Genomic DNA, 23,524 nt, shown 5'->3' on the forward strand with positions numbered 1-23,524 from the left:
TTTCCAGAAGTGAAGCTTTGAAGTGTCTGAAGAGAAGAGACAGAATTGAAAGATTGTTTTTCTATTCTAAGTTTCCAACATACCGTTTTAGAATTACTGAACATTTATGAATTATTTATATATTAAAAAATATACTGTACATCATAAAAGTATTAGTTACTTTATCGCTGCATTCAATTATATTGTCAATGGCCGTTTATTTGTGTATGATGTATATATATATATGTATGATTTTGTTTTTTGTATATATATATGTGTGTGTGTGTGTGTGTGTGTGTGTGTGTTACACACACACACACACACACACACACACACACACACACACACACACACACACACACACACACACACACACACCCTCAATGTGTTGGTTTGTTTGTTTTAAGTAAGTAAATAATTTTGTAAATGTGCAGAGATCAGGCAAACAGGTTTTTTATTTTTTAAAGAACCAAAAAAACTGAATTAAAATAAAATAAAACGGAATAAAATTGTATACAATATAATACAATAAAATATCATATAAAATATTACAAAATAATTAAGAAATAAAACATCGATTTTTGGCCAATTTAAATGTAAAAAAAAAAAAAGCCAGTCTAACAACTTGCCAGTAGAGAAATGACATATTAGTTTTATTTCTCTTGCAGCAAACAAGAAAATCATTGCAAAAAATGAACCGTAATAAAGGATAATGTGTAAATATAAAATTAACAATTCACACAATAAACTTGAATTATTTTACATCTTAAAACAGAGAATTTCACCTGATCAGTTCATCATCAAGTCCATTATAGAATCTCTATCTATAATAATATATCCATTTGTTCTCAGTTTCCAGGTTTCAAACATTAACATTAACACCCCGGCCTTAAATTATAAATTGGGAAAAAATAACTTTTTGACAACCATCTGGAATTCTATGATTCAACACAGGGAACATAATCTGTAATGTTTTTATATATATAATGTCCTCAAATGTTAATATGGATGATTGGTTGAAATGTTGATTGGTGGAATCCGGATCTATTTGTGGTTCTAATGGAAACAGAGTTTCACTGTCAACATTGTTCAGACAGTTTTACTCCGGCATGTTTGAAGCTTTGTCATAATTAAATGTTTCCAATATTCCTAATCAACATAAACAAAAAAAAACCTTTCAACATTTAATCATTGCAACCAGAATTGTGAGAATATATAGAAAATAACAACAAAAAAATGCATTATAGTGGCTCATTGAAGCAGCAGAGTCTTTATTATGACATCATCAGGTGTGACATCATCAGGTGTGACATCATCAGGTGTTACAGCCCCAAACGTCACTTCAAGATACAAAGTATTTAAAACTTCTATAAAAAGCAGCTTCTTCCACAAAGAAGTCGTCATTAGGAACCTTTTGGTGGCGGATTGAACAATTTATGATGTTTGTATTTTCATGTCTTATTCAGATATTCTAGTTAAACATTGGCTCCGAAGCTTCGTCGTAATCGCCCTCGTGTTTCTCTTCCGGGTGTTCTGCGCCTGTTGGCTGTAAAATGTGGACTGGACTTCCTGAACGGAGGCGGAAGCAACGAGCCAGGAAATCCAGTCCACAGTTTGCAGCCCGCTTAGCACGCTAACGGAAGTAGCGCTATCCGTGCTAGCCGACTGTTCGTGACGCCACGTCGCTGTTTGGACGGATTTTTTTGGACGTCTGCAGCCGGACGTCACCGCTTTAAAACGCCTCGTTCCTCCGCGGCAGGGGGCGAGTCACTCCTCCGTGACGCTGCGTCCTCCTCCACGCTAGCCTCCCTGAAAGTAGTCCCAGTGGCTGCAGCTGCCGGAGCTGGAAACATCGTCGCTGGAGAGTTTGTGCAGGAAGTAACACGCCGCGGTGGGTTTCAGGGACACGGCGGCGAACGACGAGTCGATGGCCACGGTGCTGTTCAAGAACCTGCTGTCCCAGCTGGAGAGGACGCGCTCGCTGGAGCAGGACTTCCTGCAGAGACACAACATGAAGATCATCCAGCAGCAGCTGCAGGTACGACTGGGAACTTGTTCTTATGGACTAGAGCAGCGTTTTTCTACTTTATTAGAGCTAAGACACACTTTAGTCTTTGTAAAACTCTGGAGTCACACCTCCACCTGAAAATGTTAAAAAGTTAAACTCTGTAGCCTCTATTAACAATATCAAGTCTTTCTCATCAAGCGCGTTGGCACTTGTGGGCCACCGTACACAATAGTGACATCGATAGGTGAGTCATTGTTCTGCAGGTCGTCTGGGGGAAACTAGACGCTCCGAACGAAGAGCGTATGAAGCACAAAGTCCAGTCACTGAGATTAAATCTGCAACCTCTGAGGTGTTTTTCACGTTTTTCGCAGTAATGGAGTCGTCTGTGTTTGAGCGACAATCCACCGACACACTTACTTAAATATGTGTCTGACTAGTCGTGCCCCTGGTACTCCTTCGGTCGCTCCCTTAGGTCCTCGGGCCAGAACCTCCTCACTGTCCCTCGGACCCACTTCAAAGCCAGAGGAGACTTGTCCTTTGAAGCTGCTGCTCCTAAATGGTGGAACGACTTTCCTTTGTCGCTGCGTGGAGCCGACTGTTGATTCTTTTAAGAAGCAGCTTTTAGTCGACATGGCTGTGTTTGGTTTGATCTTAATTCCGTCTGGACTATTTTAGTGTTTTTAATGTCTCTGTGAAGCTCTTTGATTTTATCTGTGAAAGGTGCTATATAAACAAAGTTTCTTCTTCTTCTTCCATCATACGTCTTCTATACACACAGACGTCGACAGTCGTCTCGTTGATCAACCAAACAAAAGCCACAGGTGCACGAGGAGAACGCGCAGACCGCTACCGCAAGATGTTAGCATTCCGTGTGTTCTGAGACGACGACGTCACGTGTGTGTTTAAAACGCTATCCGGTGTTTGTGCACACGGCGGCCGTGGCTGTTTGTGCAGCGGTAAGGAGAAGTGGTCGGTATGGCGTCCTGAGGTGGAGGGGAAGTAGAACGGACGCTCTCTCAGGTTCAGCCAATGGCCTCCGGGCGTTGTTCTGCTCCAGAGCCGGTCCGACTCTCCGGCCTCCGGCGCCCGGGCCAACACGCCGCTCGCCGGCGTCCTCGCCGTGCGGCGTCTTGCTGAAGCGCCTCGGCCTGCAGGTTTGGTTTGAGCAGCGGATGTTTGAGGTCACGGCGTGCTTCGCCAACGCCACAGTCGCTTCTGGAAAAGATGCTTATCTTTACAGAACAGGCCCGGACCACTGTTTCCTGTGTGTGTGTGTGTGTGTGTGTGTGTGTGTGTGTGTGTGTGTGTGTGTGTGTGTGTGTGTGTGTGTGTGTGTGTGTGTGTGTGTGTGTGTGTGTGTGTGTGTGTGTGTGTGTGTGTGTGTGTGTGTGTGTGTGTGTGTGTGTGTGTGAGAGAGAGAGGAAGTGTTAGTCATGTGTATCACACCGGAGTGTGTTTGTGGCTTGTTGTTGTTCTGTTCACTTTGTGTCAGACAGAAGTGAGAATGGCGTCCATGTTTGAGCGTTTCTCCCCCGGGGGCGGGTGGGGGGGGCTGAGCGCCACCTGGTGTCATCGCAGAGGACTGCATGATGTAAAGGATGTTGTTAATTCTTCCAGATTATCTAAACCAGTGTTTTTCTGCCTTTCTGAGCCAAGACACACTTTTTTCTTTGTAAAACTCTGGAGTCACACCTCCACCTGGAAATGTTAAAAAGTTAAACTCTGTAGCCTCTATTAACAATATAAAGTCTTTCTCATCAAAGACATCAAAGTCATTCTAATCAAAGACATCAAAGTCTTTCTCATCACAGTTTTATCAACAGGAATCCAGTAAATCCAGAAAGCAAGGACTTTTTTTAATAGTGCCTCCCTCAGTGTGAAACCTGGACCTGATGGATGAAGAGCTGAGATCCTGGTTTTCAAAAACTTCTCCATCACTGTCACTGACACAGTACTTTGATACAAGATGGTAGCAGGAGGTGGAGATGAACCACACTGACGTCTGTCACTTTACATTTCACCGGCAAAGTTCTGTGCTGCCCTCTAGTGGTGAAGAGTATTTATACTTGATGACTCTGACGCGGACTGAGGAGAACCTCGTCACAAACACCAGCTGGTTAGCGGCTAAAGCTAATGAACGCTGAAGAAGTAAAACGACGTGGGTCGATTATTTACAAGTTCGAGTTGGAAAGTCTTACTTTAGCGGAGAAACTGAAGGGAAGTGGTGGAGAACTGAGGCACAACAGTTTCTAACAGTCTTAGAACATGATCGAGATTCTGTCTTTGAAACGGAATGACCAGGTTCCGTGTGTGTGTGTGTGTGTGTGTGTGTGTGTGTGTGTGTGTGTGTGTGTGTGTGTGTGTGTGTGTGTGTGTGTGTGTGTGTGTGTGTGTGTGTGTGTTTTCTTCATCGTCAGTCGTCCCGGCAGTGATGCTGGTGAAACTTCACTCTCACTCGAAAGTGACGCAAAAACAAACAAAAAAAAAAACGTCCCACTTTTCCCGGGTGATAAAAAGTCGACGGTGTTTTTCTCTGACTGGTTCTAAAGACGCCTTCGTCTTCACGTAAACCTGCGGCGGGTGAGAGGAGGCGGCGGAAACTTTGTGGCTCATGCTCTTTAGATTTTCTTTTTTTTTTTTTTGCTGACTCGACTTTTCAGGGTTTCTGATTTGAAATCTTCAAGATGTTGCACCTTCAGATCACTATTCTGATTCAGAATGATGAACGTTTCCCTTTGTTTTGGTGGAAGAGCAAGAAAATAAGAGCCGTTTCAACACTGACATGTTGAATCATCCTCACTATTTAAAAGACAATTAAATCTGAGCCTCAATAATTAAGGTAAAGATTAAATACGATTTATCTGTGAACTGCAGGTAAAATATCGTTGATTGTTATTTTTGATCTGATCCTGCTGGAATTACATGATTTGAATATTCTGTAAGTTGCTCATCAGTCCATTTTCTATGTTTTTATCCCCCGCCGTGGCCGATAGGCCCCGAAGGGGCGTCTTGAAACAGTCTCCGTACGTCCGTCCGTTCGAACGTTTCTACCTATATCTCGGCAACCCCTGGGCCCACAGTGACCAAACTTCACATGTGGATACATCTCAGAGGGGGAAGGGATACTATGGTGACCTTGACCTAATTTGCATATTAAGTAGGTCACAGGGTCACGAAGTGCTTAAAAACACATGTTGGGCTCTGGAGGCCTAGGTGTTTGAGCTAGGGCTCTGAAATGTTATACACACATGATACACACTCCAGGGATAACCTCCAGTACACCAAGTGACCTGACCTTGACCTTGAAGATTGGTAGGGTCTGAAGTTTGCTCGTCATGGTTGCACAATACATGTATTTTCATATAAACATTTCTCCTCATTTCTCAGCAGTTCCTGGGCCCACAGTCACCAAACTTCACACATGGACACTCCACCTGGGGAGAAGGGGCGCCATGGTGACCATGACCTCATTTGCATATCAGGTCACAGGGTCACTAAGTGCATAAAAAACACCTTTTGGGCTCTGGAGACGTATTTTGACATAGCTTATGAAGAAGACCTTTCAGATTCTACATAATGATCTACTAGGACCCATGGAACACCCTCTAGTGTACCAAGTGTGCTGCCTTAGAGCTGCTTTGTGAGAAAATATAAAGCCCTCCGGCGGGGGATTAGCCCAGCAACGGCCTTCTTGTTGTTTTTATCTGCTCTTGTGTTTTGAAGAAAGGAGCCCAGAGTTCTATTGTCGTTGTGAATCTCTTCAGTTCAGTGAACCTCCTGAGGAATCATGAGGGAAAACGAGAACGACACCATAGAAATGAAATCAAGAGAAATAAGTGCAGCAGCTTCGCCTCGTCTCTCAGTAAACGACTGAAACACGTCGATGTGTAATAATCCAGTCCGTTGGACCAACCAGGGGAAGTTTTCGCTCCAGAAACACGAAGAGAACGTTTGACTCAATCGACACAAACATTAAAACGCCGACGGCAGTGAGGCTGCAGCTCACGGTTCAGATTATTCTGATTGTTATTATTATGGGTGTGACTGCAAGGCGTTCACACTCTTGAGATTCTGTTTCTGTTTATTCTGGACGGTTTTCGAATCACAATCTTCACGTGTTCGTCACCATTCTAACAGCTTTTTCTGCACTTTCCAGCTAAGTTCTAATCTCGTCAACTTTTTAAAATATTTCAACTTTTCCACATTAAATTTGACATGGAAGTGAAAGGAGAGGAAAATGTCAACTTTGAACAGCTCCGTCAAACTTTCAGCTCAAAACGTGCTGAGTCACAAAACGTTGCTGCTCTTGTCGTCTTTGCACAGGTGATCATCTAGTTGTTATTATTGTTGTTATTGTTATGATCATGATTATTGTGAGGATGCATGCAGCCAGGTGAGGGCGGAGCTCCGCCTCAGTTTCATGTGAGCAGCTGCAGTGACATCAGTTGAGTCCCGTCCAGCCTCATTCCTTTAATCATTGTTTGAATGGAGGATTTCCAGGAAAAGGCCTGGCGGCTGCGGTTGCCAGGTCTGTTGCCAGGTCTGTTGCCAGGTCTGTTCTCAGGTCTGTTGCCAGGTCTGTTGCCAGGTCTGTTCTCAGGTCTGTTGCTAGGTCTGTTGCCAGGTCTGTTCCCAGGTCTGTTCCCAGGTCTGTTGCCAGGTCTGTTGCCAGGTCTGTTCTCAGGTCTGTTGCCAGGTCTGTTGCCAGGTCTGTTCTCAGGTCTGTTGCCAGGTCTGTTGCCAGGTCTGTTCCCAGGTCTGTTCCCAGGTCTATGTCATGCCAGAGAAAAGCCCCCCTGCTGAGAATCCTCTCTGTCTCCTGTTCCCCTGACCTCCAAACACTGTTTTGTCCCCCCCCCCCCCGCCCCCCCCCCAGGTGAAGTACTCCCCCAGCCCGGCCGCCATGGCCCAGGTCATCTCCACCTGCCTGAGGGAGGAGCGGCGGATCCTCTCCAGCGCCTGCATGCAGGAACAGGTTTGTGTGTTTGTTGATTCCTGCGGAGGGAAAGTCCCTCCTCCCTTCAGGTGAACCTGCCGGGAATACGCCTGGCAACTCCTGCCCTGCCAAACGGCTTCATCTCCCTGGGAAAGTGTCTGTGGCTGCAAGGAGCTTCACACTGAGGTTTTCAATAAACGGTGGCCTGGAGGGCAGAGACTGAGTTTTAAATTAAAATTTTAAAAAATGCAAGTAAAAAATAATATATGGAAAAATAAAAATAAACAAACAAAAATCACAAAATAAAAAAAAATCACAATTTAAATAAATAAAAAATAGAAATATAAAAAAAATCACAATTTTAATAAATAAAAAATATAAATACAAAAAAAATATAAATTTAAATAAATAAAAAATAGAAATACCAAATAAATCACAATTTAAATAAATAACAAATATATTAACAAAAAATTCACAATTCAAATAAATACAAAATATAAATACAAAAAAAATCACAATTCAAATAAATAGAAAATATAAATACCAAAAATCACAATTTAAATAAATAATCTAAAGAAAAAAAATCACAATTTAAATAAATAATTTATATAGTTGAGTTGAAAATGTGTAACATTGTTACATATTAAGCTTAAAATGTTACATTGTTACATATTGAGTTTAAAATGTGTTACATTGTTACATATTGAGTTTAACATGTTACATTATTATATATTAAGTTTAAAATGTGTTACATTATTACATATTGCACAGTTATAACATAACGCGACGCTGCACATGTCTTCCTGTGTTTCTAAATAAACGAAAAAAATTCGCCTGTTATTAAGAATCATGAAGCAAAATGGTGATTCTGTATTTGTCTACATGTTGTGTCTTCTTGTACTTTATACTACATTCTATATTTCTTGATTGGTAAACTGCGATTCCTCAAACAGGCCATGAATTTAGTAAGAAACAGTAATTAATTGTATTATTGAGATCAAGTGTTTGATTTTAGACAGTAAAATAATGACTGACGGTCAAATAGTGTTGAAAGAAGGACTTTGCTCAATAGAAAACCAAAATGTATACAAGTGATTCGTCAACAACCTGAAACCACAAATCGTGAACTAAAGTTTGTTTTGTTTGTTTGTTTGTTTGTTTGTTTGTTTGTTTGTTTGTTTGTTTGTTGTCTTTTCCTCCAGGGTCCTCTGGAGAAAGCGCTGCAGGATTCTGAGACCCTGGAGAGGCACAAGAACCTGGACCACCGGGTGGGCGTCGTCCGAGGCAGCGTCCAGGTGAGCGGAGCCCACCGCCTGGTGGGCGGAGCCGTCCAGGCGGTGGGCGGAGCCTCGCTCCCGGTCGCTGCAGTGAAAATGTCCCGTGTGTTGCCAGTTGATGGACCAGGCGGTGAAATACGTGGAGGACATGCAGGACGACTTCGACTTCCGCTACAAGACGCTGCAGTCTCGAGGTGAGAATCAGAGACGGGACGTTTTTTTATTTTTTTTTTTTTAAATGCGGAGAACAAGCCGCCGTGGCGGAACACGAATGTTCTAGTGGAAAGACGCACCCGTCGGATTGTTAGCATACGATAAGTAGCTATTTAAAAGAAACAGACGAAAGTACAGCAGGGTTTCCGAAAAGTTGCGTTTTCCTTCATTTCCACAGGGATCCATTTAAAGTCTTTTTTGAAAAGTTGCACCTCGGCGATGGTGTTTTCCGTGGCCTCGAGCGCCGTTGTCGTGTAAGCAAACAAACAAACAAACACCTCAGAAAGCTTCTGGCTTTCAACTTCAAAGCGTTGCCGTGTCAACGAGGCCTTCCGACACAGTTACTAGTTACCCGCTTTTAGAAAAAGTAGTGGGATTACCGAGTGGCCGTGCTGCTCCGAGGCGTTAAACAGGAGCTCAGTGAAGAGTAACTGTGTTTCAGACCCGTCGGACAGAAACTCCGACTTGATGAAGAAGGAAGTGACGAAGCTGCAGGAGATGCTGAACGGGCTGGACTTCAAGAGGAAGGTACGGTTCCGTCACGCCGTCACACGCTAACAAACCTGGGGAACGTATTTAAAAATATTTTAAACGTTGTGGTGGCGGCAGGAGATCCTGTCAAAGATGGACGTGGTGATCAAAGAGATCGACGACCTGGTGACCTCCAGGCTCCGCCCCGAGCTGCTGGACTGGAAGCGCCGGCAGCAGGTCGCCGCCATCGGGGGTCCGGTGCTGACGGGCCTGGAGCCGCTGCAGAACTGGTGAGAGAGCCCCCTGGTGGTGGAACGCTATAGTTCTAAACAGTGAACAGAGAGCCCCCTGGTGGTGGAACGCTATAGTTCTAAACAGTGAACAGAGAGCCCCCTGGTGGTGGAATGTTGTAGTTCTAAACAGTGAACAGAGAGCCCCCTAGTGGTGGAACGTTGTAGTTCTAAACAGTGAACAGAGAGCCCCCTAGTGGTGGAACGCTATAGTTTTAACCAGTGAACAGAGAGCCCCCTGGTGGTGGAACGTTGTAGTTTTAACCAGTGAACAGAGAGCCCCCTAGTGGTGGAACGCTATAGTTTTAACCAGTGAACAGAGAGCCCCCTGGTGGTGGAACGTTGTAGTTCTAAACAGTGAACAGAGAGCCCCCTGGTGGTGGAATGTTGTAGTTTTAACCAGTGAACAGAGAGCCCCCTAGTGGTGGAACGTTGTAGTTCTAAACAGTGAACAGAGAGCCCCCTAGTGGTGGAACGCTATAGTTTTAACCAGTGAACAGAGAGCCCCCTGGTGGTGGAACGTTGTAGTTTTAACCAGTGAACAGAGAGCCCCCTAGTGGTGGAACGCTATAGTTTTAACCAGTGAACAGAGAGCCCCCTGGTGGTGGAACGTTGTAGTTCTAAACAGTGAACAGAGAGCCCCCTAGTGGTGGAACGCTATAGTTTTAACCAGTGAACAGAGAGCCCCCTGGTGGTGGAACGTTGTAGTTCTAAACAGTGAACAGAGAGCCCCCTAGTGGTGGAACGCTATAGTTTTAACCAGTGAACAGAGAGCCCCCTAGTGGTGGAACGCTATAGTTTTAACCAGTGAACAGAGAGCCCCCTGGTGGTGGAACGCTATAGTTTTAACCAGTGAACAGAGAGCCCCCTAGTGGTGGAACGCTATAGTTTCAACCAGTGAACAGAGAGCCCCCTGGTGGTGGAACGTTGTAGTTCTAAACAGTGAACAGAGAGCCCCCTAGTGGTGGAACGCTATAGTTTTAACCAGTGAACAGAGAGCCCCCTGGTGGTGGAACGTTGTAGTTCTAAACAGTGAACAGAGAGCCCCCTAGTGGTGGAACGCTATAGTTTTAACCAGTGAACAGAGAGCCCCCTAGTGGTGGAACGCTATAGTTTTAACCAGTGAACAGAGAGCCCCCTGGTGGTGGAACGCTATAGTTTTAACCAGTGAACAGAGAGCCCCCTGGTGGTGGAACGTTGTAGTTCTAAACAGTGAACAGAGAGCCCCCTAGTGGTGGAACGCTATAGTTTTAACCAGTGAACAGAGAGCCCCCTAGTGGTGGAACGTTATAGTTGTTTTAACCAGAGAACAGAGAGACTTATTAAGACTTTTATTAACATACTTGTAAACAAATACAAGCAGAAGCTTCATTAGTCATTTTGATCTTATATTTATATAAATGAATATATTTCAACAGAATTACAGTATACTCATATATATATATATACATATATATATTTTATTTATTTTCTGACTAAGGAAATGGAAACAAAACCCTTGAACATGGAGAAAAGTTCTTGTGCAGCATTTAAATATTTAATAGTTTAATTCAGCTTTTTCCATTCCTTTTTCCCGATCTTCCTCTTCCTCCTCCTCCTCCTCCTCCTCCTCCTCCTCCTCCTCCTCCCCCCCCCTCCTCCTCCTCCTCTCCTCCTCTCCTCCTCCTCCCCCCCCCCCTCCTCCTCCCCCCCCTCCTGCAGGTTCACCCTGACGGCCCAGAGTCTGTTCCAGTTGAAGCGTCAGCTGGACAAACTGGGGGAGTTGGTGGTGAAGGTGACGTATGAGAGCGACCCCATCCCGCTGCAGAAGCCTCAGATGGAGGAGCGAGTCAAGTGTCTCATCTACCACCTCATCAAGAGGTACACACACACACACACACACACACACACACACACACACACACACACACACACACACACACACACACACACACACACACACACACACACACAGTCATGGTGAACCGGGGGGGTTGGTGTCTCCTCAGCTCCTTCGTGGTGGAGAAGCAGCCCTGCATGCCCACCCACCCCCAGAAGCCCCTCATCATCAAGACGGGGGTTCAGTTCACCACCAAAGCCAGGTGAGCCTCGCCGCCTCGCCGCCTTGCCGCCTCGCCGCCTCGCCGCCTCGCCGCCTCGCCACCTCGCCGCCTCGCCACCTCGCCGCCTCACCACCTCACCACCTCGCCGCCTCGCCACCTCGCCACCTCGCCACCTCGCCACCTCGCCGCCTCGCCGCCTCCCCACCTCGCCACATCGCCACCTCGCCACCTCGCCGCCTCGCCGCCTCGCCGCCTCGCCACCTCACCACCTCGCCACCTCACCACCTCGCCACCTCACCACCTCGCCACCTCGCCACCTCACCACCTCGCCACCTCACCACCTCGCCACCTCACCACCTCGCCGCCTCGCCACCTCACCACCTCGCCACCTCGCCACCTCGCCACCTCACCACCTCGCCACCTCGCCACCTCACCACCTCGCCACCTCACCACCTCGCCACCCTCGCCGCCTCACCACCTCACCACCTCACCACCTCGCCACCTCACCACCTCGCCACCTCACCACCTCGCCACCTCACCACCTCACCACCTCACCACCTCGCCGCCTCACCACCTCACCACCTCGCCACCTCACCACCTCGCCACCTCGCCACCTCGCCGCCTCGCCGCCTCGCCGCCTCACGTCCTCTCTGACGCCGTCATCAACTTCCTGTGACCATCTTTCTGTTTTCTTTTTTCAAAATCCACTCTGTGGCTCCTTGCAGACTCCTGGTCAAACTCCCAGAGGTCGACTACCAGCTGAAAGTCAAGGCAACGTTTGACAAGTAAAACCTAAAGAAATGTTTTAAAAAATCAAACAAATGCATTTTTCTGAGACGCATTGTGTTAATACTGTGTGTGTGTGTGTGTGTGTGTGTGTGTGTGTGTGTGTGTGTGTGTGCAGGGAGCTCCCCCCAGGCAGAATGTGAGTATGACCCCTCCTGGACTCTTTAAAGTGACGGCGGCTGCAGGAGGAACGACCTCAGAGTCGCTTTTACAACATCAGAAGTTGAAACAACCGACGGTTTTGTTCCTTGTCTTTACAACTGGAGCTGCTTGTAAATCCAGAGGTTCCAGAGGTGGCGTCCATATGGATCATTGTGCTTCCAGGAGTCACACTTTGTTTTAGTTCAGGAGCTGCTGGAGGTTTCATGTGGGAGAAGAGCGACAGTCACCTTTAGATTTAAACCTTCAGTGGAAATGTTACAAAAGCCAAATAATCACCAATGAAAATTACAATCTCAACATAAAGCCAATTACAGTTAAACCCTCCTGTTGCATTGTGGGTGTTTTTACAAACTCGCCCTCCAGATGTTCACCTCCTCCTCCTGGTCTGGTCGAAACTCAAAGTTTAACTAGTTAGATTTTCCGTTTGGGCCTTTTAGTGCCTTCTTTGGGCGAAAATCTTACTTTGAAAGGCAAATAGCGGACTTCCTGTTGGAGTTAGGTCAAAAGTTAGAGTGCGTGAGTTGTAGGTCTCGACGAGACGAACAAGTTTTGTATCCCTTGCATCTCTCTACGACATTCCTACGGACCGCTGCGGGTGATTTAAATTTTCTAGGTGGCGCTAGAGAGCCATCTTTGCCAAATTTGGTGAGTTTTTGAGCGTTTAGGGGTCAAATTTGAGCTGATTGATGAATTTTTAGGTGCGAAAAATATATAATAAGAAACATTACAAAAACAATGTAGAATTTCGCCTGCAGGTAGTAACCACACCCCCTTTTGGGGGCGTGGCCACTGTGAGAGGTCAGTGCGGGTCATGAGAGTGACCGTATTATATCCTCCGGAGGCCCGGCACTGTCGGCGACGTACGAATTACAAAAGGGACCTGCCGGCCCGGTCTTTCCCTAATTACAATATTGATCCTAGGAGCTACATTCACAATCTGCTGTGTCTGTGTGAGCTGGACTGGCTCCGCCCCCACACACGCCCATCTATGGGAAGATGGAAGAAGTACTTCCTCTCGTGGCACCATGTGCCGGAGCAGAGCTGCCTGATTGTGGGAGGAGTCAAAGGGGGGAGGAGCCTACCTTGACTTTGATTGGTTGAACCCCCTGATGACATCATAAAGAGTTTGATTTCTGAGCAACACTTTTTATTTCTGCTCTTTGTTTGTCGTCAGAAGCCGTCAGTTCTTCATCCTGACCAACAACAGCAAGGTGATGGACGTGGAGGACTTCTCCTCCGGCTGCCTGTCGGTGGAGTTCAGACACCTGGTGAGACGCTGCTGACGGAGTTACTGACGGAGTTACTGATGGAGTTACTGATGGAGTTACTGACGGAGTTACTGATGTAGTTACTGACGTAGTTACTGACGGAGTTACTGATGGAGTTACTGATGTAGTTACTGACGGAGTTGCTGACGGAGTTACTGACGGAGTTACTGACGGAGTTACTGACGGATTTACTGATGTAGTTACTGACGTAGTTGCTGATGGAGTTACTGACGTAGTTACTGACGTAGTTACTGACGGAGTTACTGATGGAGTTGCTGACGGAGTTGCTGACGGAGTTGCTGACGTAGTTACTGACGGAGTTACTGACGTAGTTGCTGACGTAGTTGCTGACGGAGTTACTGACGGAGTTACTGATGGAGTTACTGACGTAGTTACTGACGGAGTTACTGGCGTAGTTGCTGACGTAGTTGCTGACGTAGTTACTGACGGAGTTACTGATGGAGTTACTGACGTAGTTACGGACGTAGTTACGGACGGAGTTACTGACGTAGTTACTGATGGAGTTACTGACGGAGTTACTGACGTAGTTACTGACGTAGTTACTGATGGAGTTACTGACGGAGTTACTGACGGAGTTACTGACGTAGTTACTGACGTAGTTACTGATGGAGTTACTGACGTAGTTACTGACGTAGTTACTGACGGAGTTACTGATGGAGTTACTGACGGAGTTACTGATGGAGTTACTGACGGAGTTGCTGACGTAGTTACTGATGGAGTTACTGACGTAGTAACTGATGGAGTTACTGACGGAGTTACTGATGTAGTTACTGACGGAGTTACTGACGTAGTTACTGACGGAGTTACTGATGGAGTTACTGACGGAGTTACTGACAGAGTTGCTGACGTAGTTACTGATGGAGTTGCTGATGTAGTTACTGACGGAGTTACTGACAGAGTTACTGACGTAGTAACTGACGGAGCTACTGACGTAGTTACTGACGGAGTTACTGACGTAGTTACTGACGGAGTTACTGATGGAGTTACTGATGGAGTTGCTGACGTAGTTACTGACGGAGTTACTGATGGAGTTACTGATGGAGTTACTGACGTAGTAACTGATGGAGTTACTGACGTAGTTACTGACGGAGTTACTGATGTAGTTACTGACGTAGTTACTGATGGAGTTACTGACGGAGTTTCTGACATAGTTACTGACATAGTTACTGACGTAGTTACTGACGGAGTTACTGACGGAGTTACTGACCTAGTTACTGACGTAGTTACTGACGTAGTAACTGATGGAGTTACTGACGTAGTTACTGACATAGTTACTGACGGAGTTACTGATGTAGTTACTGACGTAGTTACTGATGGAGTTACTGACGGAGTTATTGACGGAGTTACTGACATAGTTACTGACGTAGTTACTGGCGGAGTTTCTGACGTAGTTACTGACGTAGTTGCTGACGGAGTTACTGACGTAGTTACTGACGGAGTTGCTGACGGAGTTACTGACGGAGTTACTGACGGAGCTACTGACGTAGTTACTGACGGAGTTACTGATGGAGTTACTGACGTAGTTACTGATGGAGTTACTGACGTAGTTACTGACGGAGTTACTGACGTAGTTACTGACGTAGTTACTGATGGAGTTACTGACGGAGTTACTGATGTAGTTACTGATGGAGTTACTGACGTAGTTACTGACGGAGTTACTGACGGAGTTATGACGGGGTTACTGATGTAGTAACTGATGGAGTTCCTGATGCTCCTCTATGTTCCTTCTCCTCCCTGATTTCCCTCTATTCATATCAGCTGTGTATGATTCCTCTGTGTTTCGTTCTTTTCCTCCAGGTTTGTTTTTCTTTTTTCTCGTCTTATGAAGGAAAAACATTAAAATCCTTGTGTTTGTCTCACAGCAGCTGAAAGAGAAGAAATACATCAACGGAACCAAAGGGAGTGAAGTGAGTGATGAAGCTGAAGGCAGGAAGACATGTGTGTGTGTGTGTGTGTGTGTGTGTGTGTGTGTGTGTGTGTGTGTGTGTGTGTGTGTGTGTGTGTGTGTGTGTGTGTGTGTGTGTGTGTGTGTGTGTGTGTGTGTGTTGGACTCATGAGTGTGTGTGGACTCACTGGTGTGTGTGTGTGGACTCACTGGTGTGTGTGTGTGGACTCACTAATGTGTGTGTGTGTGTGTGTGTGTGTGTGTGTGTGTGTGTGTGTGTGTGTGTGTGTGTGTGTGTGTGTGTGTGTGTGTGTGTGTGTGTGTGTGTGTGTGTGTGTGTGTGTGTGTGTGTGTGTGTGTGTGGTCCCCAGGGCCTGCTGTCGGTCACAGAGGAGCTCCACTCCCTGAGCTTCGAGGCCTGCTTCACGGTTCAGGGCCTCACCATCGACCTGGAGGTCAGCAGGGCTTCACCTCACCTCACGCTGGAGTGTAGGGCTGTGACTCACCCTGTGTGTGTGTGTGTGTGTGTGTGTGTGTGTGTGTGTGTGTGTGTGTGTGTGTGTGTGTGTGTGTTCTCTTCCAGGCGTGTTCACTGCCTCTGGTGGTGATTTCCAACGTGTGTCAGCTGCCTGGAGGCTGGGCCTCCGTCATGTGGTACAACCTGCTGACCGACGAGCCCCGGGTGATCAATCATATCAATAATAACTCAATCATATCAATAATATATCAGTCATATTAATAATAACTCAATCATATCAATAATCACTCAATAATAACTCAGTGTCAATCATATCAATCATATAAATACTAACTCAATAATATCAATAATAACTCAATCATATCAAATAATTCAATAATAAGTCAATAATATCAATAATAACTCAATCATATCAATCATATCAATCATATCAATCATATCAATATGCCAATAATATCAAATAATAGCAATAATAAGTCAATCATATAAATAATAACTTAATAATATCAATAATAAGTCAATAATAACATAATAACTGTTGGACCTTTGTGGTCCTCATTTAAAAAAATCAATAATACTTTTTTTTTTAAGACGCTTAAAAAATGAATAGTGAACAATTAAAAACCCCCAAATGTACAAAAGTACAGTATAAATGTATTATAAATGGATAAATATAAGTTTTATCTTGTACAATATACACAAAGGTATTCATCACAAATGTAGATATAGAGCCAACAGAAGCCACAACGGACCGATCAATCATAAAGAATAGAACAAACTTACATGGCAAATGTAAACTGTTCATCACAATTTAAAGTATGTGGGAATAATTAAGTCGTTTCGTTATTATTATTATTAATAATAATAAAATACAATCAGAAAAATACAAAACAATTAAAATTCTTTAAGAAGTGTTGATTCAACCTGAGGTGGAAAAGTAAGATAGAAGATGGAGGGATGGTTCAACCTGAAGGGGAAAAGTAGGATAGAAGATGGAGGGATGATTCAACCTGAAAGGGGAAAGTAGGATAGAAGATGGAGGGATGGTTCAACCTGAAAGGGAAAAGTAGGATAGAAGATGGAGGGATGGTTCAACCTGAAGGGGAAAAGTAGGATAGAAGATGGAGGGATGGTTCAACCTGAAAGGGAAAAGTAGGATAGAAGATGGAGGGATGGTTCAACCTGAAGGGGAAAAGTAGGATAGAAGATGGAGGGATGGTTCAACCTGAAAGGGAAAAGTAGGATAGAAGATGGAGGGATGGTTCAACCTGAAGGGGAAAAGTAGGATAGAAGATGGAGGGATGGTTCAACCTGAAAGGGAAAAGTAGGATAGAAGATGGAGGGATGGTTCAACCTGAAGGGGAAAAGTAGGATAGAAGATGGAGGGATGGTTCAACCTGAAAGGGAAAAGTAGGATAGAAGATGGAGGGATGATTCAACCTGAAAGGGAAAAGTAGGATAGAAGATGGAGGGATGGTTCAACCTGAAGGGGAAAAGTAGGATAGAAGATGGAGGGATGATTCAACCTGAAAGGGAAAAGTAGGATAGAAGATGGAGGGATGGTTCAACCTGAAGGGAAAAAGTAGGATAGAAGATGGAGGGATGGTTCAACCTGAAGGGGAAAAGTAGGATAGAAGATGGAGGGATGATTCAACCTGAAAGGGAAAAGTAGGATAGAAGATGGAGGGATGGTTCAACCTGAAGGGAAAAAGTAGGATAGAAGATGGAGGGATGGTTCAACCTGAAAGGGAAAAGTAGGATAGAAGATGGAGGGATGGTTCAACCTGAAGGGGAAAAGTAGGATAGAAGATGGAGGGATGGTTCAACCTGAAAGGGAAAAGTAGGATAGAAGATGGAGGGATGGTTCAACCTGAAGGGGAAAAGTAGGATAGAAGATGGAGGGATGGTTCAACCTGAAGGGGAAAAGCAGGATAGAAGATGGAGGGATGGTTCAACCTGAAAGGGAAAAGTAGGATAGAAGATGGAGGGATGGTTCAACCTGAAGGGGAAAAGTAGGATAGAAGATGGAGGGATGGTTCAACCTGAAAGGGAAAAGTAGGATAGAAGATGGAGGGATGGTTCAACCTGAAGGGGAAAAGTAGGATAGAAGATGGAGGGATGATTCAACCTGAAGGGGAAAAGTAGGATAGAAGATGGAGGGATGATTCAACCTGAAAGGGAAAAGTAGGATAGAAGATGGAGGGATGGTTCAACCTGAAAGGGAAAAGCAGGATAGAAGATGGAGGGATGGTTCAACCTGAAAGGGAAAAGTAGGATAGAAGATGGAGGGATGGTTCAACCTGAAGGGGAAAAGTAGGATAGAAGATGGAGGGATGGTTCAACCTGAAAGGGAAAAGTAGGATAGAAGATGGAGGGATGGTTCAACCTGAAAGGGAAAAGTAGGATAGAAGATGGAGGGATGGTTCAACCTGAAAGGGAAAAGTAGGATAGAAGATGGAGGGATGGTTCAACCTGAAAGGGAAAAGTAGGATAGAAGATGGAGGGATGGTTCAACCTGAAGGGGAAAAGTAGGATAGAAGATGGAGGAATGGTTCAACCTGAAGGGGAAAAGTAGGATAGAAGATGGAGGGATGGTTCAACCTGAAGGGGGAAAGTAGGATAGAAGATGGAGGGATGGTTCAACCTGAAGGGGAAAAGCAGGATAGAAGATGGAGGGATGGTTCAACCTGAAGGGGGAAAGTAGGATAGAAGATGGAGGGATGGTTCAACCTGAAGGGGGAAAGTAGGATAGAAGATGGAGGGATGGTTCAACCTGAAGGGGAAAAGTAGGATAGAAGATGGAGGGATGGTTCAACCTGAAGGGGAAAAGCAGGATAGAAGATGGAGGGATGGTTCAACCTGAAGGGGGAAAGTAGGATAGAAGATGGAGGGATGGTTCAACCTGAAGGGGGAAAGTAGGATAGAAGATGGAGGGATGGTTCAACCTGAAGGGGAAAAGCAGGATAGAAGATGGAGGGATGGTTCAACCTGAAGGGGAAACGCAGGATAGAAGATGGTGGGATGATTCAACCCTTTGATGTTCTCTGTCCACAGAACCTGGCGTTCTTCGGGAACCCTCCCCGGGCCAACTGGTCGCAGCTGTCGGAGGTCCTCAGCTGGCAGTTCTCCACCTTCGCCGGACGAGGCCTGAACAAGGAGCAGCTGAGCATGCTGGGAGAGAAGCTACTCGGTACCGCCCCCTGCTGGCTTTTCATTTGGAACAGTTTTTAGTGCCGTCATGCTTATCATACACCTTCAAAGTGTTTTTCCTTCATTCGTTTCTTTGATCTTCAATGTTCCTGGAGGAAATCCAGACGCTGGTCAGACATCAGGTGTGTCTTTGGCCCCGCCACAATAAAAGGAATGACTCTAAAATGTGCAGTTTTACTTTCACTGGATTTCAGGAAGCCGCTTGTCGTGCTGCACATTTTAAGGGTTCTTCCTTTTTACGTTGGCGAGCAAAAGACCCTGCCGGCTTGTGTGATGGTCTGATGGATTAAGTCTGCGAACAGGAAGTGGCTCTTTAGTCCTTCAGTGCTTCAGGTCTTCATGTCTCTGCAGGACAACATGGTTCCTGTGGCGACTACCAAGTGTCCTGGTCCAAGTTTTCAAAGGTAAAACCTCACAGGTGGACGTAGACACGCCATCATGCTCTTATTTTGTATAGAACCAGATAGTACTGATGCTACTTCCTCCCTCGTCCAGGAGAACATTCCCGGGAAGCCCTTCAGTTTCTGGACGTGGCTGGACTCCATCCTGGAGCTCATCAAGAAGCACCTGATGCCCGTTTGGAACGAGAAGTGAGGCTCCGGCTCTCCTGCTTCACCACAGACACCTTCACTGCTCTCCTGCTTCACCACAGACACCTTCACTGCTCTCCTGCTTCACCACAGACATCACCTTCACTGCTCTCCTGCTTCACCACAGACATCACCTTCACTGCTCTCCTGCTTCACCACAGACATCTTCACTGCTCTCCTGCTTCACCACAGACACCTTCACTGCTCTCCTGCTTCACCACAGACTTCACCTTCACTGCTCTCCTGCTTCACCACAGACACCTTCACTGCTCTCCTGCTTCACCACAGACACCTTCACTGCTCTCCTGCTTCACCACAGACACCTTCACTGCTCTCCTGCTTCACCACAGACACCTTCACTGCTCTCCTGCTTCACCACAGACACCTTCACTGCTCTCCTGCTTCACCACAGACATCACCTCCACTGCTCTCCTGCTTCACCACAGACACCTTCACTGCTCTCCTGCTTCACCACAGACATCACCTTCACTGCTCTCCTGCTTCACCACAGACACCTTCACTGCTCTCCTGCTTCACCACAGACACCTTCACTGCTCTCCTGCTTCACCACAGACACCTTCACTGCTCTCCTGCTTCACCACAGACACCTTCACTGCTCTCCTGCTTCACCACAGACACCTTCACTGCTCTCCTGCTTCACCACAGACACCTTCACTGCTCTCCTGCTTCACCACAGACACCTTCACTGCTCTCCTGCTTCACCACAGACACCTTCACTGCTCTCCTGCTTCACCACAGACACCTTCACTGCTCTCCTGCTTCACCACAGACACCTCCACTGCTCTCCTGCTTCACCACAGACATCACCTTCACTGCTCTCCTGCTTCACCACAGACTTCACCTTCACTGCTCTCCTGCTTCACCACAGACATCACCTTCACTGCTCTCCTGCTTCACCACAGACACCTTCACTGCTCTCCTGCTTCACCACAGACATCACCTTCACTGCTCTCCTGCTTCACCACAGACACCTTCACTGCTCTCCTGCTTCACCACAGACATCACCTTCACTGCTCTCCTGCTTCACCACAGACATCACCTTTACTGCTCTCCTGCTTCACTACAGACTTCACCTTCACTGCTCTCCTGCTTCACCACAGACATCACCTTCACTGCTCTCCTGCTTCACCACAGACACCTTCACTGCTCTCCTGCTTCACCACAGACATCACCTTCACTGCTCTCCTGCTTCACCACAGACACCTTCACTGCTCTCCTGCTGCTCTCTCTGACTCTTTAAATCCTCCACAAATGAACGTGATTGAAGCGTGACTCGGACCGAGTGACGAGTGTTGCCGTGGTAACTGTTCCTCCTGTCTTGCCCCCCCCCCCCCCGGTGCAGCTACATCCTGGGCTTTGTGAGTAAGGAGATGGAGCGAGTTCTGCTGAAGGACCGGGAGCCCGGAACCTTCCTGCTGCGCTTCAGTGAGAGTCACCTGGGGGGAATCACCTTCACCTGGGTGGAGCGCGGCACCGCCGGTACACACACACACACACACACACCATCACACACACACACACACACACACACACACCATCACTAACATCTAAAACATTAAATGTCCAACATGCTGAAACCTGCAACATGTACATTTACTAAAGTATATATTTACTTTATATATATATATAAATATAATAATATAATATAATATATTATATATATATATATATATATATATATATATATATATATATATATATATATGTTGACTCTTTCCCCCCCAGGCGACGTGAAGTTGAACTCGGTGGAGCCGTACACCAAGAACCGCCTCAGCGCGCTGCCACTCGCCGACATCATCCGGGACTACAAGGTGATCTCGGACGGCGTCGTCCCCGAAAACCCGCTGAAGTTCCTGTTCCCCGACGTCCCCAAGGACGAGGCCTTCGGCCGGCTGTACAACAGCCAGCCCAAAAAAGGCAAGGCGGCGTCCGCCGGCGTCCGGAGGTTCGACGCTCGCGTCTCACTAACGCTGTGTCTTGTGGTTGTTGTTTTTTTTCCAGCTTACCCCTACATCCCGTCCACCCTGATCCCCATCTCCGAGCTCCGGTGAGTCCCAGTGCTTTAAAGTCCTAGTGAAATGAAAACTCCACCTCCAAATTCCTTCTAGAACGTTTTCCTGCTAACTGGCTGAAGGTCAAATGTTAAAACACGACAATCTGAGAGAAAATAGCCGCTAAACGGCGCTATTTCCTCTGCTGGGCGGAGCTTCTGACAATAACAGAGTGACATCACGAGTTGTGCACACGCCCAAGTTGTGTTTACATTATGGAGGATCAGAGTTTTGACCACGAAGAGGCTGAATTGAACCAGATTTCATCATCATGGTCATTTCAAACCCAGTGATTGATGAAGAAGACACAGAAGGTGGTTCTGCCATCGGTGACCCCGTCTGGAACATGTTTGAGGAAGCAGAAGACGCTTCATCTTCCCGAGCTAGCGGCTCCCACTCCTGCTAGGTGCTAGCCGCCCGTGCTCGCAGCCTCGGCTAACTCCCGGTGTTTAGCCGAGGGGAACTCCCACGTTTTGGATGTGTTGTGCCGTTCTGTTTTCGGTGTTTGGTGGTTGCGAAATAAAAGACAAGTTCACCTTCAGCTCCAACGGGTCCTTCATCCTGCCACATTGGATTTAGTGTTTCTCTCCTCCTTTTCTCCTTTCTGGTCTCTTCCAGGCTCAATCTTTCATCAAGGCTCATAAAACGCCGACTAGAACTTCAAAACACTGTAAAAACTTGGATATTTAAGAGGAAACAAGCCGATATAAACACAACAGATCGAGATCTGCACAACTCGTGATGTCACACATAGGCTCCGCCCACGAAGAAGAAGGATTCCCCCGACTTCCTCAGCTGGAGATTCAAAATTCAAATAGCTTTGTTATGCGACAACAGTGGAGGGGCAGAGTCGGAGGAACCTTACAAGTAGAACCACAACTATCATCTTTAGCAAAGTAGTGTTTTACATTTCACTGGGACTTTAAGAGGACAAGGTTCAGTGTCCCTCCTGTCCCCTGACTGGACTGTCTCTGCAGCCCCAGCACTCAGGCCTCGCCGCCGCCCTGCCAGTCCCCGGAGCCCCCCGTGACCCCCGGGGAGTTCAGCATGCTCAACTCCCCGGAGCCCCCCATGACCCCCGGGGAGTTCAGCATGCTGAACCAGCACCTCTGCTTCGACATGGAGGGCGTGAGTCTGATCTAGATGATCTATCTATCTATCTATCTATCTATCTATCTATCTATCTATCTATCTATCTATCTATCTATCTATCTATCTATCTATCTATCTATCTATCTATCTATCTATCTATCTATCTATCTATCTATCTATCTATCTGTCTATCTATCCCTATCTGTATATATATAATATAATTATTTATTTATCTCTATATACTGTATATATATTATCTATCAATCTCTATCTACATCTACATCTATCATTAACATGTTTTAATGTTGAAGTTTTTCCTCACCAGCAGAAAGAAGTATTGAATTATTCAGAGTTTGGTCTTAGTTTCACATCTATATATGTTATTATATATTATATATTTCAGTATATTCAGCTGGAGGAAGAGGAGTCTAGTGTGACGAGGAAGTGTCGTGGTGTTTATTCCTCGTGACGTGTGAACATGTTTGAAGGTGTTTGTTCCCTCCGAGGCTCGTCACTAAAGTCTGAACCTTCCGCCCTGCAGATGACACCTCCGTATTCAGAGTAAAGCTGAGAGCGTCAGAGGAGGTCGCTTTACCTGGGATTTGTGTTGATACTCCCTCAAACAATATATTCTCACCACTTTTGTCATAGAAATGACGGAGTTTCTCTTTTGTTTTCCATTGAATGAATATCAGCTGTTTATAAATCAATAAAAATTAAACTTTTTCTGGATCAAGACTGGAT

At 46.0% G+C, this 23,524-nt stretch overlaps 1 protein-coding gene across 1 annotated transcript; it reads left to right on the forward strand.

Annotated features, from left to right (window-relative positions):
• Nucleotides 1-1,886: 1,886 nt before the first annotated feature.
• On the forward strand, nt 1,887-23,502 carry stat4 (signal transducer and activator of transcription 4). Its single transcript, XM_080497574.1, has 22 exons — nt 1,887-2,017; nt 6,864-6,962; nt 8,126-8,218; nt 8,316-8,394; nt 8,856-8,941; nt 9,023-9,174; nt 10,876-11,034; nt 11,163-11,255; nt 11,942-12,001; nt 12,121-12,141; nt 13,339-13,432; nt 15,316-15,360; nt 15,710-15,793; nt 15,922-16,020; nt 18,871-19,006; nt 19,378-19,430; nt 19,522-19,616; nt 20,980-21,116; nt 21,363-21,554; nt 21,639-21,684; nt 22,666-22,816; nt 23,322-23,502. The coding sequence occupies exons 1-22, from the start codon at nt 1,907-1,909 to the stop codon at nt 23,343-23,345; spliced, it is 2,109 nt and encodes a 702-aa protein (XP_080353700.1). The 5' UTR covers nt 1,887-1,906; the 3' UTR covers nt 23,346-23,502.
• Nucleotides 23,503-23,524: the final 22 nt, after the last annotated feature.

This window comes from Blennius ocellaris (assembly GCF_963422515.1).
Source record: "Blennius ocellaris genome assembly, chromosome: 6".
NCBI lineage: Eukaryota > Metazoa > Chordata > Actinopteri > Blenniiformes > Blenniidae > Blennius > Blennius ocellaris.